A 21289-nucleotide genomic window follows, 5' to 3' on the forward strand; every position below is an offset into this window, starting at 1 on the left:
AAAAGCAGCGTTAGGACCCCTTAACGCTGCTTTTTAAGGCTAACGCAGAACTCTAAATCTAGGTGAATGTGTTTACCAAGGCATTTTAACCCCTTAACGACCAAGGACGTACGCCACACGTCCTCAAAAAAAATACAGTTAATGACCGAGGATGTGTGGCGTATGTCTTTGGTCTGGAAAGCAGCTGGAAGCGATCCTGCTCGCTTCCAGCTGCTTTCCGGTTATTGCAGTGATGCCTCAATATTGAGGCCTCATGCAATAACCCCCCTTGGCCATCCGATGCAGAGAGAGCCACTCTGTGGCCCTCTCTGCACCGGACATCGGTGGCCGGTATCGTTGGTGGGTGGGAGCAAGTCTGGGAGGCAGGTGGGCGGCCATCGATGTGCCGAGTGGAGTGGAGGGGGGCGGGACAGAAGGGAGGGCTCACGGGAGCGCGAGCGTGCACGGGGGGCGGCGGGCAGGCGCGTGCACAGGGTGGGAGCGAGAGGGAACGCTACACTGCAGAAAAAAAAGTTAATAAAAGTTAAAAAACAACATATATTTAAAAAAATTAAATGATCATCTAAGGGTTCTGGAAGGGGTGGTGGGTTGGTCTTGGGGGGGGGGGGGAAGCTACACTACAGAAAAGGGCAATAAAAAAAAAAAAACATACTTTTTTTTACTAAACTGGGTACTGGCAGACAGCTGCCAGTACCCAAGATGGCGCCCATTAAGGCAGAGGGGGAGGGTTAGAAAGCTGTTTGGTGGGGGATCAGTGAGGTTGGGGGCTAAGGGGGGATCCTACACAGCAGCATATGTAAATATGCTTTTTTTAAAAAAAAAAGCCCAAATATAGCTTTTATCTTAGTACTGGCAGAGTTTCTGCCAGTACTTAAGATGGCGGGGACAATTGTGGGGTGGGGGAGGGAAGAGAGCTGTTTGGGAGGGATCAGGGGGTCTGATGTTTTAGGTGGGAGGCTGAGCTCTACACTAAAGCTAAAATTAACCCTGCAAGCTCCCTACAAGCTACATAATTAACCCCATCACTGGTAGCCATAATACACGTGTGATGCGCAGCGGCATTTGGAGGCCTTCTAATTACCAAAAAGCAACACCAAAGCCATATATGTCTGCTATTTCTGAACAAAGGGGATCCCAGAGAAGCATTTACAACCATTTGTGCCATAATTGCACAAGCTGTTTGTAAATGATTTCAGTGAGAAACCTAAAATTGTGAAAAATTTTACGTTTTTTTTAATTTGATCGCATTTGGCGGTGAAATGGTGGCATGAAATATACCAAAATTGGCCTAGATCAATACTTGGGGTTGTATACTACACTACACTAAAGCTAAAATTACCCCTAAAAGCTCCCTAATTAACCCCTTCACTGCTGGGCATAATACACATGTAGTGCGCAGTGGCATTTAGCAGCCTTCTAATTACCAAAAAGCACCGCCAAAGCCATATATGTCTGCTATTTCTGAACAAAGGGGATCCCAGAGAAGAATTTACAACAATTTAAGCCATAATTGCACAAGCTGTTTGTAAATAATTTCAGTGAGAAACCAAAAGTTTGTGAAAAAATTAGTGAAAAAGTGAACAATTTTTTGTATTTAATCGCATTTGGCAGTGAAATGGTGGCATGAAATATACCAAAATGGGCATAGATTAATACTTCGGGATGTCTACTAAAAAAAATATATATACATGTCAATGGCTATTCAGAGATTCCTGAAAGATATTAGTGTTCTAATGTAACTAGCGCTAATTTTGAAAAATAATGGTTTGGAAATAGCAAAGTGCTACTTGTATTTATGGCCCTATAACTTACAAAAAAAGCAAAGAAGATGTAAACATTGGGTATTTCTAAACTCAGGACAAAATTTAGAAACTATTTAGCATGGGTGTTTTTTGGTGGTTGTAGATGTGTAACAGATTTTGGGGGTCAAAGTTAGAAAAAGTGTGGTTTTTTCAATTTTTTCCTCATATTTTATAAAAACTTTTTATAGTAAATTATAAGATATGATGAAAATAATGGTATTTTTAGAAAGTCCATTTAATGGCGAGAAAAACGGTATATAATATGTGTGGGTACAGTAAATGAGTAAGAGGAAAATTACAGCTAAACACAAACACCACAGAAATGTAAAAATAGCCTTGGTCCCAAACGGACAGAAAATGGAAAAGTGCTGTGGTCATTAAGGGGTTAAACAAGGCTTTTTTTTATTCATCTCTTGTAAGTGCAATAGATTGTTTGCACCAATAAATGTATCAAACTTTTTACCTTGAATCGTGGATGTGCTTGGTGTTCTTATCAGGTAAGCATACATTTTGTTTTTCTTATCTGTTGTTATTCACAAGGAAATTGAATATTTCCCTGATATTCATAGTTTTGTTCAGGCTTTGGTGCATATTATGCCTATTATCCAATGTCTCCACCTTGGAACCTTAATCTGTTTAAGAAGGTTTTGTGGGCTCTCCCATTTGAGCCTAGAGTATGTATAAGGTGGACATTAGTTATTTTTCCTGGAAAGTCTTGTTTCTTCTGGTTATCTCCCATGCTAGAAGTTTTTTTTTAATTTTCTGCTATTTCTTGTGCTTCTCCTTATATATTTATTTTTTATTTAATTTGATTTTCTTCCTATGGTTGTGTCCTTGGATAATTTAATTTAAGTATGGAAACTGTGGTCCTTTCTTGTGTTTTAATCCTAATAATTCTTCAGAGAGCGTTCTCAAGATCTATTTAGAGCCTTGAAGTATTATGTCAATGTTACCAAGGATTCCAGAAAAAAATTCAAATTTGTTTTTCACTTTTTTAGTTCTAAGTGAGGTCAGGAGGCTCCTGCTGTTTTTTTGGCATCTTGGTTAAAGCTTGTGATTCTTGAAGCTCCTTATCAGATTATTACCCATTGTACTTGATCAGTAGCTACTTCTTGGGTTTGTAAAGATAAGTTTATGTTGACCAGATTTGCTACGCAGCTACTTGGTCTTCTTTTACTAAAGTCTACTATTTTGATATTTTCACTTCTTCTGATGCAGCTTTTGGTAGGTCCTTCAGGCTGTTTCTATGTAATTTTGCCTGTTGGTTGTTTTCAAGTACGTGGGAAAATGAAAGAATATATGTACTTTCTTTTTAGGGTTGTGGATTTAGTTTCCTTAGGGGGGAAAAAATGTTTCTTAACCCACCCTATCCTTTTATTACTTGTGGACTCTCCACAGCTTTGGTATTGGTTCAAAGTAGTAATGGATCGTGGACTCTTACCACCTTTATGAAAGAAACTGGAAAGATAGATATTAGTAAATTGGAAATTTGTTTAAAATTTTATGTTCTATCTAAACCAAGAAAGAAAAAAAATGGATTTCATGCCCCTTTAACTTATTTTATTAAGCTTACCTGATAAATTAATTTCTTTCATGGCGGATAAAGTCCACAAGACCCCACCCTATTTATTTGGTGTTGGTTCTATATCTTATGGTACATCTTTTTTTCTGGCTCCTATATTTTTTGCTCTGTTTTTCTTTTCCTACCTTTTTTGCTTGGCTATTTGTCAGACTGGCTACCATAGAGGTAGGATGGCTTATACAGAGCACTTGGGGTTTGGGAATCTTTGCCTCCTCCTAATGGAAGGGAAGGTAATTCCCAGGAGTAATGGATCGTGGACTCTCACCACCATGAAATTAATGAATTTATCAGGTAAGCATAAATTGTGTTTTTAGGCCACTTTCCTTTTACTTCTATTATCCAATTTGCTTCATTCTCTTGGAATTATTTGTTGAAGAAGCAGCAATGCACACTGGGAGCTAGTTAAAGGGACAGTCAACACCAGAATTGTTGTTGTTTTAAAAGATAGACAGTCTCTTAACCCTTTCGTGACAGGGTTAAAGTGCCTACATCGGAACAACTGTTCCGATGTAGACAAATTGAAACTACGCGATCGTGAATACGATCGCGAGATTTCAATTTTTGGATTGCATCTGGGGGGCGTCCTTACAATCCTAGGAACGCCCTCCAGACCGCAATTAAATCCTAGAAGCACAGAAGGCTTCAGGACAGCCGTTACCTATGACGTTCTATTCCGTCATAACGGCTTTAAAGCCCAGTCTAATTATGACGGAATATAACAGCATAACGGATTTAAAAGGTTCATTACCCATTCCCCAGTTTTGCATAACCAACACAGTTATAATAATACATGTTATACCTCTGTAATTACCTTGTATCTAAGCCTCTGCAGACTGCCCCCTTATTTCAGTTCTTTTGACAGACTTGCATTTTAGCCAATCAGTGATTTTAGCCAATCACTCCTCTGTAAATTCATACGCATGAGCTCAATGTTATCTATATGAAACACATGAACTAACGCCCTCTAGTGGTGAAAAACTGTAAAAATGCATTTATATTAGAGGCGGTCTTCAAGGTCTAAGAAATTAGCATATGAACCTCCTAGGTTTAGCATTCAACTAAGAATACCAAGAGAACAAAGCAAAATTGGTGATAAAAGTAAATTGGAAAGTTGTTTAAAATTACATACTCAATTTGAATCATGAAAGTTATTTTTTGAACTTGACTGTCCCTTTAACCCCTTAACGCCCAAGGACGTACGCCACACGTCCTCAAAAAAAATACAGTTAATGACCGAGGACGTGTGGCGTACGTCCTTGGTCTGGAAAGCAGCTGGAAGCGATCCTGCTCGCTTCCAGCTGCTTTCCGGTTATTGCACGGGGCGGGAGTGGGTGAGAACCGCTACACTACAGAAAAAAAAAAGTTAAAAACACTTATACAATTTAAATATTAAAAATATAATCTAAGGGGCCTGGAAGGGGTTGGGGGTTGGTCTTGGTTCTAACAAAGAAAATAAAAAAAAATCAATAAAGTAAACTAACATACCTTAAAGGGACATAAAAAAAATTGATAGATGCAGGTCACATTCATAGAAAGAGTTAACAGAATTTACCAGAATCACTTGACATTAGAAATATATTTTTGTAGGATGCATAAACAAAATTAAATACCTATGTGCATTTCAGTTTTGAATATAATACCCCTTTAAAAGTGTTTATACAAAATAAAATGTTTAAAGTGAAGGTCAAGTCCGGGTGGCTTGCTCACGTTTTTATAGTCCTTTTCAAAAAATAGCTGAACCTTCATTCATCATTTTTTAAACAATCCTATGTAAAACTATCTTTATTTTTACCTTTCTAAATGCCCTCCGTTAATGTTCAATCCTCCGCCCGCCATTTTCTATATGTGATTGAGAGGCTTGTCCTATTCAATCGTACAATGGCCGTTTTCCCCCGGGGGAATCAAGCTCATACTGTAAACGTCACTTGATTGTTCTGCGCATGCGTTAAAGTTCCGACATCACAGTGAGTTTCTCATGCTCGTTCATGAGACACGCATGCGTAGTCTGACTGACATGAAGAATTAAGTAATGAAGAATAGGATTATATATTGACGAATGACAGACTAAAAATGTCAATACTTAGCGTTTTTCTACTAATATATTGACCAAAAGTTTTAAAATGAATATCGGAACAGACAAGCGCATATGATTGGGAGATTATCGTGAACGCGCTTGGGGCCGATGTAGAGCGGGTGGGACCGCTCGCTATGTCACAACTAGAAAACAAGGAAGTGGTGCGGGGGAGGAGTCGCTGTAAGGTACGGGAATTTATATAATATTTTATTAAAAACAAAATGAGATAAACGTAAAAATAAGGTAGCGACTAAATAGCTGTAATATGGCTCAATGCATTGCGGTAGTCGATTGGTGGAAAATTGACCTTCACTTTAAAGAAATGCAAAAGATAAACCCGCTGTTATTGCTAGCAATATTATTATTATACTTTATTTATGAAGCGCCATCATATTCCGCAGCGCTGTCCATGGATACAGATCATTTAAATAAAACAATAGTATAAAACTTCTAAGACTAAGAGACAGGACAGAATTTACAAACACATACAGGAGGAATCGAGGGCCCTATTCCCATGGGAACTTACAATCTAGAAGGGTAGGAGGTTGGGAAACATGAGGTGAGGACTGCAAGATTTGCAGTTTTTAAGTGTAAGAAACACCCTTTGAAAGAACTGAGTGTTAAGAGACTGTGTGAAATCCCCCTAAAAAATGAAACCTATTTTAAGGTGGTTAAACAAAGACAAATCTTAAAATGTGTCGAGGCCAGTTACAGGTACTTTGTGATTAAGCGTTGAGTACATAAACTGGCTCAAAACATGCAAGATTTGTCTTTGAATAGTCCACAGTCCTCAACCTGCTGTTGTAAGGTTTATGTAGTCCCTCTCTCCTATTTGATATTGGCTTGAACAGCAAAAGGCCTGTGAACAGCATTTTTTCCACAAGCCTTGAGCATGATTAATCTGATTGCCTTTGCTGTGGCCAGTCAAGAAGATTCAGAAATAATAAATGTGCATCTGGATTTGCAAAATCCACTCCAGCTTTTAGTCCCAGCATAATATCACAAATAACTTGTCTATATTAGAAAGAGAAAACAAAAATCTCTATCTACATTCAGTTTTAAAGCCAAAACCATGTTCACATCACATGCAGCCCTATTACCAGATCAGCACCAGATAAGGTAACTGACTTCGATTTACAATTTGAGTTAAATAAAAAGATATGATATACTATAAGTATATGATCTGGCCAAATCTAAATCTGACTGATTCCAGACCATCTTCTCTGGTTAGTCCAATTTTCAGCTTTACCTAACACCACCTGGTTGTCTAATGGTTAGACTGAGACCTGGAAAGGCCTACAAGCCAGTGTCCTCACACCTACTGTGAAATTTTGTAGAGGGCCGATGAGGATCTGGGGGTGTTTCAGCAAGGCTGGAATCTGGCAGATTTATCTCTGTGAAGGACGCAGAAATCAAACCACGTACACAAGGTTATCTGGAACAAAACTTGCTTCCTTCTGCTCTGACAATGTTCAGAAACTCTGAGGATTTGTTTTTCCAGCAGGACAATATACTCCATGCCACACAGCCAGGTCAATCAAGGTGTGGATGGAGAACCACCAGATTTAAAGACCCTGACATGGCCACCCCAATCTACAGACCTGAACCCCATTGAAAACCTCTGGACTGATCACGAGGTCTATAGATGGTCACAAGCCATCAAGGGTATTTTTTAAAGAAAAAGGCACATTTTTTGACAAAACTGGGTACTGGCAGACAGCTGCCAGTACCCAAGATGGCGCCCATTATTGCAGAGGGTAAGAGTTAGAGAGCTGTTTGGTGGGGGATCAGTGAGGTTGGGATCTAAGGGGGGATCCTACACATCAGCATATGTAAATATGCTTTTTTTTTAAAAAAAAAATGGCCAAATACCTTTTATTTTAGTACTGGCAGAGTTTCTGCCAGTACTTAAGATGGCGGGGACAATTGTGGGGTGGGGGAGGGAAGAGAGCTGTTTGGGAGGGATCAGGGGGTCTGATGTTTCAGGTGGGAGGCTGAGCTCTACACTAAAGCTAAAATTAACCCTGCAAGCTCCCTACAAGCTACATAATTAACCCCTTCACTGCTAGCCATAATACACGTGTGATGCGCAGCGGCATTTAGAGGCCTTCTAATTACCAAAAAGCAATGCCAAAGCCATATATGTCTGCTATTTCTGAACAAAGGGGATCCCAGAGAAGCATTTACAACCATTTGTGCCATAATTGCACAAGCTGTTTGTAAATAATTTCAGTGAGAAACCTAAAATTGAGAAAAAATTAACGTTTTTTTTAATTTGATCGCATTTGGCGGTGAAATGGTGGCATGAAATATACCAAAATTGGCCTAGATCAATACTTGGGGTTGTCTACTACACTACACTAAAACTACCCCAAAAAGCTCCCTAATTAACCCCTTCACTGCTGGGCATAATACACGTGTGGTGCGCAGTGGCATTTAGCGGCCTTCTAATTACCAAAAAGCAACACCAAAGTCATATATGTCTGCTATTTCTGAACAAAGGGGATCCCAGAGAAGAATTTACAACCATTTATGCCATAATTGCACAAGCTGTTTGTAAATAATTTAAGTTAGAAACCAAAAGTTTGTGAAAAAATTTGTGAAAAGTGAAGGATTTTTTGTATTTGATTGCATTTGGCGGTGAAATGGTGGCATGAAATATACCAAAATGGGCCTAGATCAATACTTTGGGTTGTCTACTAAAAAAAAATATATACATGTCAATGGATATTCAGAGATTCCTGAAAGATATTAGTGTTCTAATGTAACTAGCGCTAATTTTGAAAAAAAATGGTTTGGAAATAGCAAAGTGCTACTTGTATTTATGGCCCTATAGTTTACAAAAAAAGCAAAGAACATGTAAACATTGGGTATTTCTAAAATCAGGACAAAATTTAGAAACTATTTAGCATGGGTGTTTTTTGGTGGTTGTAGATGTGTAACAGATTTTGGGGGTCAAAGTTAGAAAAAGTGTGTTTTTTTCCATTTTTTCCTCATATTTTATAATTTTTTTAATAGTATATTATAAGATATGATTAAAATAATGGTATCTTTAGAAAGTCCATTTAATGGCGAGAAAAACGGTATATAATATGTGTGGGTACAGTAAATGAGTAAGAGGAAAATGACAGCTAAACACAAACACCTCAAAAATGTAAAAATAGCCTTGGTCCCAAACGGACAGAAAATGGAAAAGTGCTGTGGTCATTAAGGGGTTAACTAACTGGGCGAGCCAATAACATAAGGGATATATGTACAACCGCCAATCATCAGCTCCTTTGCCTACCTAGATAATAATTAGATAATAGAAGTAAATTGGAAAGTTGTTTAAAATCAAATTCTCTATCTGAATCATGAAAAAAAAAAAAATTGGGTTTAATTTCCCTTTAAGTTTCAAGACATGAAAATTCCAAATTGAACTCCCTCATCCCCAAAGTATATTTTGTTTTATTTTTATTAAATTACTTTTGTGGGCGTCTTTCATTTTTGAATTCCCACAGTTTTTAATGCCTGACTGGGAAGTAAACAGAAGGCTACTGTGACTGTTGGTTACTTAAAGGAACACAAACAATCACACACATCATTTAAACAAAGTGTATATTTGGACGAATGTTCTTCATTTTCTTGCATTTAACCTGTGTGGATCTAAGCAAGTGCAGGCTATTTTGTGTGCTGTTTAACTGCCAGAGTAACTGGATGCAAATCCAGCAGTCGATCAGTGCCTGGTGAGCCAAGAGAGGCGTGAGTTTTGCCAGTAGCATGGAATGTGTACTCACTCCGTTTTGAGACTGCAATCCATTTCCGTGTTTTGTATCTGTATAGGAAAATTACAAATGGCTGTGTCACCCTTTGTTTGCATCGCAGTGTGTTTGGTTAGAAGATATGTGTAGTTCTAGGTTAGAGACCCAGGTAAAAAGAGTTCTTACCATTTCCCCATGACTTATATTTTGCAAAACTCTGCACACATTTAATCTTAATTGTGGGTGTTGTGCTACCACCTACTGGAGTATTAGCAAAGTTACAAGACATATTTACTATTTTATATCTTCTTAAAGGGACAGCCTAGTCCAAAATAAACTTTCATGATTCAGATAGAGAATGTAATTTTAAACAATTTTCCAATTTACTTTTATCACCAATTTTGCTTTGTTCTCTTGGTATTCTTAGTTGAAAGCTAAACCTAGGAGGTTCATATGCTAATTTCTAAGCCCTTGAATGCCGCCTCTTTTCTCAGGGCATTTTGACAGTTTTTCACCACTAGAGGGTGTTAGTTCATGTGTGTCATATAGATAACGCTGTCTCAGGCACATGGAGTTCAGGTGAGCCAGCTCTGATTGGCTAAAATGTAAGTCTGTCAAAAAGAACTGAAATAAGGGGGCAGTTTGCAGAGGCTTAGATACAAGGTAATCACAGAGGTAAAACATATATTAATATAACTGTGTTGGCTGTGAAAAACTGGGGAATGGGTAATAAAGGGATTATCTTTTTAAAGAACAACAATTCTGATGTAGACTGTCCCTTTAAAGAGACCTAAAACCCATTTTTTTCTTTCTTGATTCAGATAGAACATACACCTTTAAACAACTTTCCAATGTACTTCTATTATCCAATTGTTTCTTGTTATTCTTTGTTTCTTTTTATATTCTTGTTCCTTTATTGAAAAGCATGAAGGGAAGTTCAGGAGTGTGCACGTCTGCAGCATTATATGGCAGCAGTTTTGCACCGTTATACGTTAGCAAGAGCAGAGGATGGCAGCACTATTTCTTGTCATGCAGCGCTCCAGACGTGCACACTACCTACTTAGGTATCTCTTCAACAAAGAACAACATGAGGAAACACATTTGATAATATAAGAAATGATTTAACAATTACAATGCAACATTGATATATGAAAGAGGGACGAGATTTATTGATTAGGAGGGGTGAAGACTATGGGGCCCATGTATACTAACATGGCGTATGGACAAGGTACCCGACTATGGAACCTGTCCGCTCCCCTTTGTGATGAACGGGCAACAGTCACTGTACATCCGCTGCCCAGCTGTTCTATTTCACAACTTCCTTGCGCAATGCCACCCTTTGCTGTTGCACCAATCAATACTGAGTGCTTCATATACGCCATCTCTCTGGTCAGATGACCACTGCTTCTTATGGAAAGCAGGGCAAGGGTTCAAAAGCAGTAGCAGTTGCTTTGGACATTGAGCAATATAAGGGAAAAGGTGGCACTTGCCTTTTCCCTGCATTTTTGTTTTAAAGTATATGAAATGTATAAGAAAAGTCATTCAGAGCTGGGCTCATTTTTTCTCTCAATTTCAGTGTGAAAATAATATATTTAGAATAGAGGTTATTTTATAGAAAGAAAAAAACAAAACAAAAAACACTGGGATAAATCAGATTGATCTTGAACTAACTCACCTTTGTCACACGTTTTTTCACTGTATCTAAATCTGCAGTTCATACCAGGTTTTTGCCTTATGCAGTGATTTCATAAATGACTATAGGCGCTGCTTGATGTGGTCCCACGCTGTGCTATGGGAATATTGAGTTGGTTGCCTGGGAGTATTATTTCTACTGATTTGCATGTATGACCCCTTGCCTACTCTTGAACTACCTTTGGACTAATGACTACTTTTGATTGAATATCTGTGTATGACCCTGCTTGCACCAGTGTATTATTTTAAAAATATGCTTTACCCTTACTTGCTGCCCGACTACCTGACCCAGCTAGTTGTACTGGACTGTGACTGATGGAGATGCTGCCTGAAATACTGTTTATTTCCTAGCTTTGCTTTCAAATTCACAGTGTTTTATTGCATAAAGCATTTGCTAACATTTCAGAATTAATATGAATTGATTTACTTTTTTTTCTGTTAAGAGCCTGGTATAAAACTCTCCATGCTGGCAATATTATCAGTACTGTGAGGTCCCTTAAATAATTTTAGAATGGCAAATTTTAGCTTGAGAACTATTTATTTCACCATCATAAAAAAATAAAACCAGAATTCACTTTATGCCGTTTGCATAACTTGCGTAAAGCATAACTTGCTACCCTTTTGAATTTTAACATTAAAGCATTAAATTTGGTCAGGTATTAATTATGAATAATTACATTTATTAATGTATAACTAAATAACTTAAAGTATATGAACAGCTTAAAGGGACACTAAATCCAAATTTTTTCTTTCATGATTCAGATAGAGCATGTAATTTTAAGCAACTTTCTAATTTACTCCTATTATCAATTATCGTTCTCTTGCTATCTTTATTTAAAAACCAGGAATGTGATGCATAGGAGCTGGCCCATATTTGGTTAAAGGGACACTGAACCCAATTTTTTTCTTCCATGATTCAGATAGAGCATGCAATTTTAAGTAACTTTCTAATTTACTCCTATTATCAATTTTCTTCATTCTCTTGCTATCTTTATTTGAAAAGCAAGAATGTAAGTTGAGAAGCCGGACCATTTTTGGTTCACAACCTGGTTTGTTCTTGCTGATTGGTTGCTAAATGCACCAAAGTGCTGCCCAGGGTCTGAACCAAAAAATGTCTGGTTCCTTAGCTTAGATGCCTTCTTTTTCAAATAAAGATAGAAAGAGAACAAAGAAAAATTGATAATAGGAGTAAATTAGAAAGTTGCTTAAAAATACATGCTTTATTTGAAACATGAAAGAAAAAAAATGAGTTTAGTATCACTTTAGGAACCTGGGTTATGCTTGTTTATAGGTGGCTAAATGTCAGCCACCAATAAGCAAGCGCTATCCATGGTGCTGAACCTAAAATGGGCTGGCTGCTAAGATTTACATTCCTGTTTTTTAAATAAAGATATCAAGAGAACGAAGAAAAATTTAAAAATATAAAATAGGAGTAAATTAGAAAATTGCTTAAAATGTTATGAATCATAAAAGAAAAAAAATGTGGGTTTACTATCCATTTAAGCCCATTTCCTCTAAAATCTGAAAACCATAAACAATTATCCTAAGTTTCAATTGACAATTTTTTTAACCCCTTCCCAACGTTAGGATGTTCCATGCCGTCCAAACTGCTCTGGGCTTTAGCGCTGTTAGGACGGCATGGAACGTCCTAGCCGTTTGGCTGTACTGAAGCCAATGGCTCTTCCTGAATGGGATTGAGGTCTGGAGGGCATGCCTAGTGTCATAGGGACGCCCCCCTGACCCGATTTCAATTTGTTTACTTATTTTATCCAACTTGCTTAATTCTCTTAATATCCTTTGTTGAAAAGCATATCTAGATAGGCTCAGGAGCAATGTGTTCAGCTAGTTCCCAGTAATTTCTGTTAAGTATAACCCACTACTTAGTGATGTTTTTGTATTACAACAAGGAAACAGAATGTTTTATATCCCTTTAATATGTATCAAACATCTGCATATATCAGGGCTTGACAAATGTGTTATAAATCTAGGAGCCAGCCCATAAATTTAGGAGCCAGAAACTTTTGGCTATCCCTATAACCCTCAATATATTACCTTTGTGGGGATTGCTCTGTTCACATTTAGTAACAATTGTATGGTTATGCAAATACAGATATTAGTGTGTTGTAGTTTCACTCTAATTTTACTTGAATAATTGTACAGCTATACTAAATTGTTATGTTTGGTAGACCACATACAACATGACCATATCAGTAAGATACTCCTCTCTGTTCTACAACTGAGGCAGCACAAATTCTTAAGATTAAACCAGTTTTTTTTAAACGGATTGTTCTATACATATTCAGTAAATTGTTGTTTGGTAGAGCACATACAACATGACCTTATCAGAAAGTTACTGCTCTCTGGTCTACGACTGAAGGAGCACAAATTCTCAGGATTAAACCAGATGTTTGGGGCCTTATTTCACAATCTGATGGTACCCTTACACTTTACACCACAAAACACAGCTAATCACTGGTCAGAGAAAAATAATAATTTGAGTGTTTTAAGGAAACACCGTAATGTAACAAAATAATGAAAAAAGTTAGACACTTGTAATTCAATGTATGGATTCTGGTTTAACAAAAGCTCAACTTTTTTTTTTTTTTTTATTAACAATTCTGCTAAAAAGCAAATATTGTGTAAGCTTTTTAACGTTCTGCTAGTTTCCATCTAGTTTGCATTTTCTACATGTAAATTCCCTTCCAGGGCAGCCTGGTAAATCTCTATGGTCTCTACAATGGGGAGTGGCTCAACACTCTCTATTATTGCAATAGTTTCTCCAAGTTCTGTGCACATGATCATCTGCTGTGGTTGAGCCTCATGTGATTTGCGATGGGTGCGAAGATTTGACCTTGTCTTAAAAGTTTTACCACAGTCAGCACAAGAGTATGGCTGTTCCCCAGTGTGGATACGTTTGTGTTCTGCCAGGTGTGTGGACTGGATAAAGGACATACCACATTCATGGCAACGGTACGGCCTCTCCCCTGTGTGTAACCGTTGGTGCTCTCTGAGGTGAGTAGTTTGCCTAAAAGCCTTGCCACAATCTTTACATGAAAAGGGGCGTTCTCCTGTGTGGGTCCTGTGGTGCAATAGAAGACTAGAGGATGCAGCAAACACTTTACCACAAACACTACATCTGTGAGGTCGCACACCAGAGTGCCGCTGCTTGTGTCTGCTCACTCCACTCTGAGTGCTAAAGAATTTTCCACAGATATGGCATTTATAGGTTTGTTTGCCATCATGTACTTGCATGTGGCGTTCTAGGCTTATCTTAGAGTTTAGCTTTTTGCCACAAGTAGGGCATACATGCAGATTCCATGTACAAGAACACTTATGTTCTGAAAGTTGAGATTCCACAGCAAACACAACTCCACAATCTCGACAGTGAAGTGGCTCCTTGCCATGGTGGCCAAGCTGGTGCAACTCCATTAACTTTCTGCGCATGAATGCTTTGCCACATTCTGGGCACTTGTAAGGGAGGATGCCTGTGTGTTCATAAACATGCAATGCCAACTTATAAGCATGACTGAATGACATTCCACACATCTGGCATGGAAAGGGGTTGACACCTGTGTGCTTTGTACAATGTTGCTGTAGGTTAGAACTCTGTGTGAAGCCCCGACCACAGACTTCACACCTATATGGCTTCTCCCCAGTGTGTGTGAGGTTGTGTCTGGTCAAGTTCGCCCGTGAACCAAATGTCTTTCCACAGTCTGTACATTGGAAGGGCCGTTCACCTGTATGAGTGCGTACATGGTTCCGCAAGTGCACTTGTTTCTTGAAGCGTTTTCCACACATGCTACATTTGTGCTTTCTTTCAAGAACATGAACAACACGTTTGTGACGTACCATTCTCAAACGTGAGAAAAATGTTTTGCTGCACTGTGGGCACTGAAAGGTCTCAGCTGATGTAGTCTGATTCTCTTCTACAGGGATGGAGCTATTAAAACCATTCTCTTGGGTCACTATGTTTTTTGGAGCTTCTTGTATCCCTGTAATTTCAGAAGTTACTGATTGTATTGACAAATTCACAGGAGGAGGAGTATGTGGGTCTGTCAGTACTGCAAAGCCCTCTTTCTCTGTAACAAGTGGCTTTTCGGATTTCGACACAGGTACCCCACTCTTACCAACATGTGTTCTACGGTGATACAAAAATTTGGTCATGTTGCTAAAAGTTTTGCCACAGTGGCAGTGGTAGAAAGGATCTGCTGTATGGCTCTTTCGATGCAGCACCAGGGTCATCTCTGTGCCAAATCCTAATCCACAGTCCACACACAAGTGAAGTGCCTCTCCACGATGCACACGCATGTGCTGCTCCAGAGAAGCCTCTTTCTTAAATACTTTGTAGCAATTTGGACACTGAAGAGTGCCTTCTACATGCACTCGCCGATGGGACTGTAGCCTATTGGCTGAAGTGAAAAGTCGATCACAGTCGGGGCAGGGAAAGTCCTCTGTTTGATGTTCTTTACGATGCTTACGCAATTCCTCTGCTGAGGTACACTCTTTCTTGCATTCTTGGCACTTGTAAACTCGCTGAAGAGAAACCCATGCTTCTTTTAAGTTCTTGTCTTTTTCTTCCTGCATCCAGTCTTTGCGCAACATCTCAATTATAGCTGTTGAAGGTGCTGTGTTTTCTGGGATTTCATACACTGGAGATGCCACACTTTCTTTCTCAGTTTCAATAAAGTGTCGCCCCTGGTGTTCCAGAAACTCTTCTGGGGTGTGAAAAACTTGGCTGCACTCTGAGCACTCATAAGGGTGCATCTCTGTCATCTCTTCAAGTTCTTGCTGCACAGTTGTTCTCCCAGTGAAGGTAGGGGTGCTTGGCACAATGTCTGCATCCTGACTTGTGCCTGAAATTACAGCTGGCATCTCCAAACCCCAGCCATTTAACGATCTCTCATCTAGAAGGACATTCTGCAAACTCAGTAAGGCCTGGATACCAGAACCTGTCTGTAGGACCACATTTTGCTGGGGCGGCTCCTCATCTTTTTTGTGTTTCCGACGGTGACTAAGCCACAGTTCAGGTGAAGTAAAAAGCTCCTTACACTCGCAGCACTGGTAATGGATCTGACTACTCCCCTGTGAGGGAGGCTGGGCTGGAACCTGTGGAATCTCCCTCATGTGCATATCCTGGTGGCGTAGCAACTCATCAGGTGATAGCAAGACTTGTCCACATTCAAGACACTGATACTGCCTTTCTTCCACAAGGCCTTGTAGGTCATTCAGATCCACAGACACATCCTGGGGTAATGTGGTCTGTATTCCCTCACCAAAGTGGTTCTGTTGATGAAGCAATACATCTTCCAGTGTGTTGTAAAGAACCCCACATTCTGAACACATATATTGATGCTGAAACACCACTGGAGTCTCAACATCCTCTGCCATGACGAACAGGCTCCAAATCTACAGTGCTCTGCTGTGTAAAAGGAAGAAAATAGCAAATCAACAAACAATGCAATAATAAACAGAACACAAACAAAAACAAATCACATTTACTCTCAAAGTAATATAGACTGAAGACGCTTCATGGATATCACGGTTACATGTGCCTTTATATAAGCCCACTGGTTCAGGCTTGTTAATATTCTGAATGGTCCCTAGTACCATAGATGTGTCAATAATTGCGTGTGTATATATATATATATATATATATATATATATATATATATACACATACATATATATATATAAACACATATATATATATATATATATATATATATATATATATATATATATATATATATATATATATATATATATATACACAATTTAAAAACTTGAACAGAATTAGCCTAGGAAGTTTGATATGCTAAGCTACAATTATAACTTGTAGATTTGTGCACATTGTAACGCCGGTACCTGTCTATACACACATTATATTAATTACACGTGCACTGACAGTTCAGTAGTTAGGAAGCAACATATCTGGGCGTAGAACACTACTATAGGCTCAGGATACTGTGAAATCAACCGGTCTTTTCCTGACAGCCGTGACGTATTAATGTTACAACCGGTACAGTCTAAATTACCAGCACTCACACTAAGCGCTCTGCCACCCCAGCCGCTGTCTCATTAAGCACATCCCAGCATCCTCTCACACTATTGGCTGCGACAATTCGTCCAATAGGAGGATTAATCCGCGCTTATGGCAAAAGAAACCTTGTACAAGCCGCGTCGTGCGGCGAGAACGAAGACGGCCAATGGGAAGGCTCAATGTGCTGACGTATAAGAAGTTTACAGCCAATAACGATTGTACAAATGACAAGAGGGGTGTGATTTCGCGTCATTGATTGGAGTCAAGTCGATTTAGTGCTGTCGCTACTTCCGTATTTAGAGTCTCTCATGGTGTTATCTTACCCGAACAAACAAAACGGATATGATTTTTTTTTTATTGACCTGTAATTTTTTATTAATATTAGTGCTGTCCGTGCTAGAAATCCACTAATATTGACATAATATTAAGGACATATTTGTATGTGGTTTTCACTTTAATGAATGGCTAATGTCCGGTACAAACATTTCCAATTCCAGTGAATACAGTAAAAAATGTTTATTCCAAGCAAAACACATAACGTGTTCTGGAACCACGGGCTGGACGGTCTTACGTGTATCAGCTTAGTCATAGACACCTGAGTGCCCAACAAAACTACACACAGGCACCTTTATAATAAAAGCTTGTACCTAATTGGCTACCTGCAGGTCACGTGTTATATTCGAGGTCTAAGAACCTATTTGTGGGCAATTGCTATAAACAATATTAACATGTAGTGCAGAAATACAAAAGTAACAGTTCTATTAGAATTGAACATTAGCCTTGTGTATTAAAAGGAATCCATATTACACTATAATCGCAAAGGTGGATTCTTTCACCACCCTGCCATTTTCAGAATCCACCTGGATGCAGCGTAGGCACCTGGCTACTGTTTTACAACCCTGCATTAGTGAAGCCAGATTTTCTACCTAAAGGTTCAGTGCACATGTCCACTAGGTGTCACTGTTTTGCATTGAAAGACCTTATAAATAATAATGTCATTTCAAGAAGGGCAATTGGAATTGCAACAAATCACTTGCTTGTCACCTGTTACCTGACAGATTGTATCTAGTGTGATGATGAGAATGGGAGTATGATGTCACCGGATGGGGGCGTGGCTTATAGTAGTTATAGTCTGTGTCAGAGTTACTAAGGCCGCGTTTGGCAAGTGCTCCAAGTGAACTGGGACTCACTTGGAGCGTTCTGTGAATACTTGCCAGTGAGGCGCTGGGCGTTCCCTCAGTGCTCTGATGACGTAAGTCCAAGCATTTCTAGCGTGCTGGTAAAGCTAGGACTTTTCAGAGCAAGCTCAGACGCTTGTAAACATGACAGCTTCCACGAGCAACACGTGTGTATATACAGTATATATATATACATTCAGTATATTTATATACACACGTGTTGCTCGTGGAGGCTGCCATGTTTACAATAATGTAAAAAGTTAAACAAGCTTCCCATGATATTCAATTCTCCGTATGCTCCTTAATCAATGCCTTGATCGTATGTAACATATTACACATATATAATTCATATGTGAGACGTTTCTATTTGCATGCAATATTTCTAATACTTAAAATGTATTAGAAATATTGCATGCAAATAGAAGCAGATCCATTATGCCTACTAATCTGTCAATGCGTGGTGACGTGGGACGTTGCGATGGGAGCGTTTTCTCAAAGCTCCCTAACTGGTGACCTATCCACAGTGCCACGTCATCACCACTGCCTATGTGGCGGCGCTGGGTATAAGCGCTACCCGAACGTGGCTTATGTTAGATGTGTTGTGCAAGCTGTATACTTCTATGCTCTGCAATAAAATAGTGTTGCACCTTCTATGCTGTGTCCTTCATCTCATGACATGGTGTCAGAAGTACTTGCCTACGCAAGTTTCCTGAGTATTGACGATTTCGAAGTTTACCCCACCTACGCCTTTTGATATCTCTCAGCCTGCAGCTTGGCCCACATGGCGTCAGCGGTTTCAAAGCTTCAGGATTGCTTCCAAGCTGGATAAGGAGCGTGGTGAAGTACAGGTTAATTCTCTTTTATACACTACTAGGCGATAAGCCTGCCCAGAGGGCAGTCTATTTAAAAAAAAAAAAAAAACTACAACCCCCAAAGCTAAAATTACAAAAAATAAAAAATGTAAACTTACAGAAAAAAATAAACAAAGCTATCCAAAATAAAAATATAAACTTAAACTAATACCCCTATAAAAATAAAAAATCCCCCCCAAATAAAAACACCCCCTAATCTAATACTAAAATGGCAATAGCCCTTAAAAAGGTTATATATAAAGTTAAACAGCTCTTTTACCTAAACAAATTACCAATTACCCCCTAACAGTAAAAAAAAAAACACCCATGAAACCCCCCAAATTAAAAAACTAACACTAAAAGACCTAAACTACCCATTGCCCCAAAAGGGGCATTTATATGGGCATTGCCCTTAAAAAGGCATTCAGCTCTTTTACTGCCCTTAAAAGGGCAATCAGCTCTTTTCCAGCCCATTAAATACCTAATCTTAAAAACAAAATAATAAATAAATCCTAACACTACGCCCCAAATAGGTACTCACCGTTCCTAAAGTCCGGCAGAGAAGGTCTTCTTCCATGTGGCTCCATCATCTTCTATCTTCATCCGGAGCGAAGGCGGCGCAGAGCGTAGGTGTGGAGCTGTGGATCCTTACCGGCGGCGTGGAGCAGAGGTGCAGAGCTGTCTTCCCCGATGCGTGGATCCTCAGCGGCGGTCCTCGGCGGCATGGAGGCTCCTCTTCATCCAATGTCCATCGTACACTAAAGATTGAATGCAAGGTACCGCAATCAGTTTGGGGTACCTTGCATTCATATTGGCTGAAATGTTGAAATCAGCCAATAGGATTAGAGCTACTGAAATCCTATTGGCTATTCAAATCAGCCAATAAGATTTCAGTAGCTCTCATCCTATTGGCTGATTTCAAAATTTCAGCCAATAGGAATGCAAGGTACCCCATTAAATATGGGATACCTTGCATTCAATCTTCAGTGTGCGATGGACGATCACATGAAGAGGAGCCTCCACGCCGCTGAGGACCGCCACCGAGGAATGCCGCCGTTGAGGGCTGCTGCTGAGGATCCAAGCATCGGGAAGACAGCTCCGCACCTCCGCTCCGCCTTTGCTCTGGATGAAGATAGAAGATGATGGAGCTGCCTGGAAGAGGACCTTCTCCGCCGGACTTCAGAAACAGTGAGTACCTATTTGGGGCTTAGGTTTAGGCTTTTTTATTTTAATTTTTTGGATGTTTTTTTTCTTAGATTAGGTTTTTTTGGGGGCTTTGAAAAGAGCTGATTGCCCTTTTAAGGGCAGTAAAAGAGCTGAATGCCCTTTTAAGGACAATGCCCATACAAATGCCCCTTTAGGGGCAATGGATAGTTTAGTTTTAGTTTTTTTATTTTGGGGGGGTTTGGTGGGTTGGGGGGTTTACTGTTAGGGGGGACTTAGTATTTTTGGAGGTAAAAGAGCTGTTTAACTTAGGACAATGCCTTACAAAAGGCCCTTTTAAGGGCTATTGGTAGTTTAGATTAGGGGGTGTTTTTATTTTGGGGGGGGGGGGTTATTTTCATATGAATTAGGTATATATTTTTTATTTTTGATCATTTTGTTTATTTTTTTCTGTAATGTTAGACTTTTTTATTGTTTGTAATTTAATATTTTTTATTTTAATTGTAATTTAGTTGTAATGGGGTTAATTTAGGGGTGTTAGGTTAGGGGGCTTATTAATTAAATTAGTTATTTGCATTGTGGGGGGTTTGGCGGTTTAGAGATTAATAGTTTAATTAGGTTTATTGCAATGTGGGGATTTGTGGTTTAAGAATTAATAGGTTTATTGCGATGTGGAGGTTTTGTGGTTTAGGGGTTAATAGGCTAATTAGGTTTATTGCAATGTGGGTGGTTGACGGCTAAGGGGTTAATATTTTAATTATGTTATATGCGGATTAGGGGTTAATTACTTTATTGTTTTGCGATGAGGTGGTTGACGGTTTAGGTGTTTGTTAATACTTTGTGCGGGAGGTTAGTTTTTTTTTGTTTTACTTGGTGCGTGTGGTAACGTGTTTTTATTTTTATTTCTTACGGGCAGTTACATGTTTTTTTAGTTATTTCGTGCGGGCAGTTGCGTGTTTTGTTTTTTAAGGTTTTGGGTTTGCCTACGCTGCATCTAGGTGGATTCCGAAACTGGCAGGGTGGTGAAAGAATCCACCTAGATGCAGCGTAGGCAAACTCAAAACCTTAAAAACAAAACACGCAACTGCCCGCAGAAGAATGGATTCTTTTACCACCCTGCCATTTTCGGAATCCACCTGGATGCAGCGTAAGATGCATCCAGATGG

The 21289-nt window shown here is 39.1% G+C and overlaps 1 protein-coding gene across 1 annotated transcript; it reads right to left on the minus strand.

The window, feature by feature from the left end:
• Positions 1-13453: 13453 nt before the first annotated feature.
• Positions 13454-16981, minus strand: LOC128638824 (zinc finger protein 574). The gene is made up of 2 exons (XM_053690959.1): positions 16936-16981; positions 13454-16309 (listed from the first exon to the last, which is right to left on the minus strand). The coding sequence occupies exon 2, from the start codon at positions 16276-16278 to the stop codon at positions 13561-13563; it is 2718 nt and encodes a 905-aa protein (XP_053546934.1). The 5' UTR covers positions 16279-16309; positions 16936-16981; the 3' UTR covers positions 13454-13560.
• Between the last annotated feature and the right edge of the window lie 4308 nt (positions 16982-21289).

Source organism: Bombina bombina, chromosome 8 (assembly GCF_027579735.1).
Source record: "Bombina bombina isolate aBomBom1 chromosome 8, aBomBom1.pri, whole genome shotgun sequence".
NCBI classification, from domain to species: Eukaryota; Metazoa; Chordata; class Amphibia; order Anura; family Bombinatoridae; genus Bombina; species Bombina bombina.